Here is a 7,438-nt window from a genome sequence, read left to right on the forward strand (position 1 = left end):
TTGATTGAGAGGCTTGTAATTGATAACAAGCCTCGGAGTTCCTCGTTCTATTTCAGCCTGTTTATTGACATAAAAGGCCGCGCAGGACCAGGGACTCTTACTTTTTCGAATCAAGTTTTTCTTCAGAAGATCATTGATTTCTTTTTGGCAGAATTGGAGAAGTTCTTCATTCATTTGGATAGGCCTTGCTTTAGTTGGGATTTGTTTATCAGAAAAACCTTTTTCATAAGGAAGATCAACCATATGACGTTTCCTTTCCCAAAAAGCATTAGGTAAGTCAGAACATATGCTGGATTGAATATCTTTCAAAATATTTTCAATCCTTGATCTAACTAAAGATTGCTGTAATTGAACTTCAACATTTTTGTAAGATATCTCTTCTTTGAGGAAATTGATTTGCTTTTCCTTGTAAGATATGATATTCAGACTCTTAACAAAGGGAGGTTTGGAGAATTTAAATGTAATTGGCTGTCCAAGATACTGAACAGTGATGCCCTTCTCATCAGTGGTGTAAGGGAAGAGCTTTTTTATGAAAGGTGTCCCAATAATTACCTTACTGTTTAGATTTCTGACTAGCAGAAAGGAAGTTTCAATTTCAAGATTATTGTTTTTAATAATTGCCGAAGGGATCTTATATTTGATTATTAGTTTAGAACCTTCTGCTGCACTGAGCTTCTCAGTTGTTTTTTCAAAATATCTGGTGGGAATGAGTCCCTCAGAAATACAACTGGAATCAGCACCAGTGTCAAAGAGAGCTGGAGTTTCTAAAATAAAATCACCTATAATGATCTTAATATTGATATAAAACTTTTGAATGATGATCTTAATAATGATCTCAATCTGACAGGGGCTTTAACGTTTGATAAATTAACGTTAGATATATATATATATATATATATATATATATATCAAATTTTTTAATTTGCACCATCATCATTAGCTTCGAGAAATCAACGAAATTAATTTTAATAATTTGACGACATTTAACTTGGAATCTTTATTTAGACATGTCAAATATCAACACTTGGGATTCACCAAAATTCAATTTAAAGTTAATTTGATAACAATTTTGATTAATGACCATTATAAACATAATCGTTCTTATATGTTTGATATAGATAAATCATATTTAATTTTTTTCTAATTTACCGCTATAATTAAAATCTTCCTTTTATTTAGCTTTTTACAATTAACGGCTAACTAAAAAAGTGTTCTCAATTTTAACTATTAATTAAAAAATAATTATTAACAATAATAATCACATATATAGGTTAGACAAAAATTAATATTATTTTCATAAATTCAAATTAAAAAAAAATAAATTCCAATATAAAATATGAATTATTTAATGGAGAATTCATAATTTAATTTCTAAATTTAAAATTCAAACATATATTTATCAATTAAATTAATAAGTATAAATATAATGCTAAAAATAGGCAACTGTTATAGTCAGGCAACCAAATACAATCAGATTTCGTCAAATATTTATAATTAACATTTTTAACAAATTTCAAATTATTCCTTGGAAGATAAATACAACTGTATCATTATCAAGATATATATATATATATATATATATATATATATATATATATATGTTGTGTTTCTCTTGTATGACAACAACTACTTTACTTAGCCGACACGCTTGGTGCATGCATTTCTCTTTTTAGTTTTTTTTTTCTTTTTCATTTTCCCTTTTTCTTCATTCATTTCTCCATTTTTCGGTCTTTCTCATTACCGGATCAAGGTTTCCTCTCATTAATCTTAGGTTTGTATTCTAAGTTTATGATCCCCTTCAAACCTTCGAAGTTTTTATGCGATTCATCTACTCACTACAATATATTTTCAGTGTTGTGCACACTCGCATCTCACGGATTCTTCTTTTCAATGGATGCATATTGTATTCACTAAGGTGACTCTTTAATTAAACTTTTTTTGGTGGTGGAATGTAATCTCTAATGTATTTGTGTTTTCCTTTGTCTATATATATTATTTGATCGATATCCTTAATTCATTTAATTGATTTATTAAAAAATTGAAAATAAAAACTCTTTTGTGATCAAATTTGATGCTTTCATATTCTTGCATCCTATTTATCATGGGGTAAGATGATATATTATATTTGAGGATGCAAATTCAAGTGTTCCAAATTGGGTTGATCCATAGATGTTGTGTATAGGTCCTTAAAACATTGAAATGCAAACAACGAGATTATCAAAAGCTACCGTTCGAGATGGACATTGTAGATGGGATAATCCAGTATCTGAAAGAGTCAGAAGCCTTAAACATGGAAAATCAGCGAAAAGGTTTATCATTTTTCTCTCAACTAGAAAATATTCTTTCTCTTGATCAGTAACCATTAGTTATTTTGTTTTCATTAAGTGACTAAGCTACTTAGACAAGGTTTTGAAATGTTGACTATACCTTACATGTAAAAAGAAAGGTTTTAGTAATTTATTAGCATGATTGAATTTTGATATTAATTTTAAAAATTTAAGGTAATATAAACTTATAATTTATTTTTTTTTCTTAAAATAAAATTTTCACTCTACCTTAAGTTAAAAAAATTAAGAAAAATTATCGCATTACCTATTTTTTGGAATTCCTATACCATGATTGATATCATAAATTAAAAAAAATTATATAATTTAAATAATTTATAATTTATATTAGTTTAATATTAAATATATTTTATTTGAGATAGAATATATGAAAATCTTCGGTAAATCACTTCCACTCGAATTCTCAAAACCACATTTCAAAAATTATATATTTCTTTTTAAATAATCTACTACTTCTTATTCTTCCACTACTGTAGCTAGAAGACCTCCAATTACACTTCGACACGTGTCCTTCTTTGACTTAACTCTGTTTTATATTTTTTTTTCCAACTCGCACAAGCAAAAACGACGCTGTTTCCTTTCACACTGTTCATCACCGTCTCTGAGTCTCTCATCAACCCTAGGTCTCTAATCGCGTGTTCTCTCCCTCTCTACCTACTGATTTTGAGTTTTCGACGGTACCCATCACATCCCGCCAGACTCTTCGCTAGATACAGTTCATCCGCGTACGACCAACTGTTCACTGATATGCTAGGTTTCCTCTTTCCCGTGGTTTTCTTCTCACAAACGGTGTTGTACAACTTTCAATCAAGAAAGGGTTATTAGGTAAGGATGCAGGAGGATAAGCGAAAATCGTGGAAGGAGAAGGAGGAAGCGTGCTCTGTGCGGTTGAGTATGAGAAGGAGAAGCGAAGATCGTGGAACAACAGGTTCGTCTCCTCTATTCATTTCCTCACATCTGGATTAAAATACCATAGTTAATTGATCGTACGAATAGTTACCTAAACCATATGCAAATGATGTGCTACTGGTAATAGGGTAATGGGTTTCTCCTTTTTGTACTCAAGGTCCTCTATAAATACTGGCATCGTTTACCCCTTTATCTCCGCAGCTTATGATGTCCTGTGAATCCCCTCTAAAATTTACTGATTGAAACAACTGGAAAAATGGATGTGTAGCTATTTTATTTATCTCTTCTATAGTGTCTTCATTGAGTTTTGTTTTGCATTTTCTTTAATGCTTCAACTGCAAATTTCATTTATGGTCAAGATTACAAGTTAGAGTCATGTGATATTGTGATCTTTAATTAACTTATAATATTTTCTGCCTTTTCCATTTTTTTGTAGGGTACTCTTGCATATGAGGCAGAAATTGGTTTTGAAAGGCTTGCAGAAACGTCTGGTCATGTGTGTGGTTAGTGCATACTTCATTTCTTATTTAAAAACTTCTTTTAATGCCTTTGGTATATTCATTCATTCATTAGCTTTTTCTAGATATGTATTATGTAACTCCTTCAAAATATGGTGTATCTATGTGCATTGGTTGATTACTTTCATTAAGTATTGTTAATTTGTTGACTATTTTTTCTTTCTTAGTTTCTCTGTTGTTTTTTGTAATCTTGGTGTGTTGTTAATCTGAGGTATTGACATTTTTTACTGGTGAGGTTTAAATTTTATCCCTTTTCAAGCTCAGTCACCAACTCTCTTCCTCTTGGTGGTTAGCTTTTTTTCCCTTCCTTCCTTTCTTCTAATTAACTGCTTTGCTTTCTGATTCTCCTTCCTTCCTTTCCCCAGGTTGTTACTGATTTTCTTACTGATTTTCCCCAGCTCAGTCACCAACGCCATTATTGTTACTGATTTTCTTTGATTTCTTTTACTTTTTATTCATCTTTATCTGTGTCCCTTTGATCTGGACAGAATCTAATGAAATAATTAAATACATATGTTGCTTTGGTTTTGTTTCCTAAAGAATTATCTTATAATTATGTGTGGTGTTCCAAATCTTTAGACTTGATGAATTGTTCTTATCTAATAACATTTCATATGATTTTACTGATCTGTTTGATTTCTCCTATTCTCTTATTTCTCATGTATCTGCACACATGAAGCTAATAATTATCTTCATATAGGCAAACCTGAAACAAGAACTGAAGATGCCAAGGTTGCTAACACAGCAAACCTACTGCTGCTGCTGGAAAAGAGGGAAAAGCTTTGAGCTTTTCTAGGTTGGATGTGTTTGCTGCTGAACCATTTGAGAACTTACCACTCCCCTTGCTGCAGAGAGAACAAGAAGGAAAGACCCTCTAAACAGCTTCAATAAGTAGTTAAGTGGATGGAATATCAATGACCACCATTATTGGGCTGTAAGCTCATCTAACCATTGTTACTCTCTCTTCAGTAATAGTACATTCTATGTTTTTTTTTTGCTTCCCACTGTATTTTGTTCATTGTTGTTGGTAATAGTTTTATTTTATGGAACTACCATAACCTACTTTGGAATTATCAGAAAAATGAGCAAGGAAGAATATACTTTGAATGCATCTGAAATTAGAAAGGCTGTCTATTATATTATTAACTTAATACTTTGAATGGAGCTTGCCCATAGTTCTTCTGAGAAAAAAAAAAGATGGTTGTTTTGTTACTTTTATTATAAATGCATAATCAGTGGGAATGATTCTTAGAAGATCATCCATGCTGGAAAGTTTTAAATCACATTTAGACACTGCTATAATCTCTCTTTCTTGCTTTACTATCTCAATAATGGAAGTTTTTTTTAAAAAAAAAATTAGTGCATTGGTTCAACTATTTTTAAGTACTATATTGTTAGATAACATCTTTGCTATACTCAATATGCTTCTACTGTCATGGGTTTTACAATTTCTTCATTTTATGTTTCTATTTAGATTGTGTATTGGCTTAGCTTATAGAAGCATAAGCATTTGGAAGAGAAGCATAAGTATTGGGTATTATGGATTATGATGTTCAAAGTTTGGTTTCCATCCAAATATGCAAGAACAATAGCTCTATATTATTAACTTAAGTATTGGGTATTATGGATTATGATTTTTGGTAGATATTATTGGATTGATTACAGAGTACAAGATATTTGGTGGTTGTTAAGGGATTGAAGCCTTACGACATGAAGTTATATTTTCAATTAGGCTCCTGAAAACTTTGATTTCTAATCTAACAAGTTTTCTGGCTCTTCACAGGTGGGGAGATCTTTTTTTATGTTTTAATGGCGGTTGAGGCATAGAGGCATAGTCAGTGTCTATAACCAAGTCGCGTGTGGCTTGCCTGACTAGGTTATGAGGGAATGTGCATGTCAGGTGAAACTTGTGGAATAGGATTGAGCTTTCTATGTGAGGAGTGGTAAGTCATTATGAGAGCTTTAGATCTTATATATTTTTCAGTGTCTACATAATTGTACTTCACTGATATTTGTTTTCTTATGTCTGCAAAGCTAAAGGGGTTTGTCCCACAAGCTTGGCTGTGCTACGAGATGCAGTTCCAAAAATCTTCTTCAGGTGTGTTTCTCCCTTCATTTTAGCTTCCTTCATTTGATTCTGCATTTTTCCTTTCTTTATCCATTCATGAATTTCTAACTATTTTTCTTTCTTTCTTCTTCAATGATTTTTGCTTCTCTCATATTCCCAGCTGAAGGTCATTGAGGTGCGTTTTCCCTTTCTATATTTGTTTCTCCCCTTCTCCATCTTTTCGTGCATTTCTCCCTTTCTCCATCTATTCTAAAATGTTACTTTTGTTATTTTTATGAGATAAAGGATTGTCTAGACTTGATTACATGTTGTGAAAATTATGATGAAGTCTTTTTTTTAATCTTAATGAAAGAATGAAAATTATGAGAAGGGGACACAGGGGTCAAAGTCTAATTTTGATAAACACCCTCAACCACTAACACTTCTTTTTTCTTTCCATTGGCTGAATTTTTTTATCTGTTTTCATTTCAAATTCATTGAGGCTATGAAATCAGTTATTTGATAGCTTTGGTGACATGTATGACTTATATGAAGGGGGAATTAAGCTGCCTACATATATACTGAATAAAATTAATCCTTTACCAGTGTTAAAGGAAGTCTTCAGAACTGATGGTGAACAATTCCTCAAGTTTCCACCTGCTAAAGTGATTCAAGGTTCTCTACCTTTGTCAAAACAGCCACTTCCTCAAAACTGACACTTACAAGCAAAAATGTAATAACTTTTTTACATTTAGCAGCTTGAAAGAATGGATATTTTGACAATGGTTATTTCTTTTTATATGTTGAACAGTGACTAAGTCAGATTGGAATACTGATGAAGAATTTGCAAGAGAGATCATTGCTGGTGTAAATCCTGGTTTAGATCACATCCTTCAAGTAAGCTCAACATTTCATTGTATACTACATTAGTTTCAATTTGGTATCAGCAACATTGATCCACTTAATGTCCTAATGGTGAACAATTGGTTAAATTCCTCATAATTTTTTAAAATTAATTCCAGGAGTTTCCTCCAAAAAGTAAGCTAGACAGTGAAGTCTATGTGGATCGTACAAGAACAATAACCAAAGAACAAATAGAGCTTAACTTAGATGGGCTCACTGCAGATCAGGTAAAGATAAATTTTTGTTTCCCATGATAAAAAATTACGTTTTTTATGGTAAACTATGTTATTGTTTTGTTGCCATAGTCGCTCAAGTAATGTCGATATTATTCTAACCAAGTTAAATTTTGTTGGACAGACTATCCAGAACAAGAAATTGTTCCTGCTAGATCACCATTTCAGTTGTTCGGAAGATAGGACCTTTACTAAAGGTGAGGTGGTTCTGTTGCTTCATTTGTTCTAGGATGTTTTTCATGTGACTGGTTTCACTTTAAATCAAAGAAAGGAAATACATTTGAAGTGAATTTTTCCCCTGCAAAATGGTCATTCTCCCCCCCCCCTCCCCCTCCCCCTCCCCTTCCCCCGCAAAATGCTTATTCTTTTCATGACACAAACCAAGAAAGCTGCTAATTCATTCCTTTTTGTCTCTTTTATATTATTATTGTTTTGTGTTTGGATTGAACTTTGTACCATAGAATAGTCCTTTGGCTTTTGTGT

The 7,438-nt window shown here is 31.9% G+C and overlaps 1 protein-coding gene and 1 long non-coding RNA gene across 2 annotated transcripts; both read left to right on the forward strand.

Annotated features, from left to right (window-relative positions):
- Nucleotides 1–3,176: 3,176 nt before the first annotated feature.
- LOC130726952 (uncharacterized) lies at nt 3,177–4,770 on the forward strand. Its single transcript, XR_009015063.1, has 3 exons — nt 3,177–3,273; nt 3,691–3,757; nt 4,473–4,770. It is a non-coding gene; the product is annotated as an uncharacterized LOC130726952 (long non-coding RNA).
- A 1,534-nt stretch (nt 4,771–6,304) lies between these two features.
- LOC130724729 (seed linoleate 9S-lipoxygenase-3-like) lies at nt 6,305–7,118 on the forward strand (the record flags this gene model as incomplete). Its single annotated transcript, XM_057576018.1, has 4 exons — nt 6,305–6,494; nt 6,643–6,716; nt 6,842–6,949; nt 7,080–7,118. Coding segments are annotated over exons 1-4 (360 nt in total), but the record flags the coding sequence as incomplete, so codon positions are not given.
- Between the last annotated feature and the right edge of the window lie 320 nt (nt 7,119–7,438).

The sequence above is a fragment of the Lotus japonicus genome, chromosome 6 (assembly GCF_012489685.1).
Source record: "Lotus japonicus ecotype B-129 chromosome 6, LjGifu_v1.2".
NCBI classification, from domain to species: Eukaryota; Viridiplantae; Streptophyta; class Magnoliopsida; order Fabales; family Fabaceae; genus Lotus; species Lotus japonicus.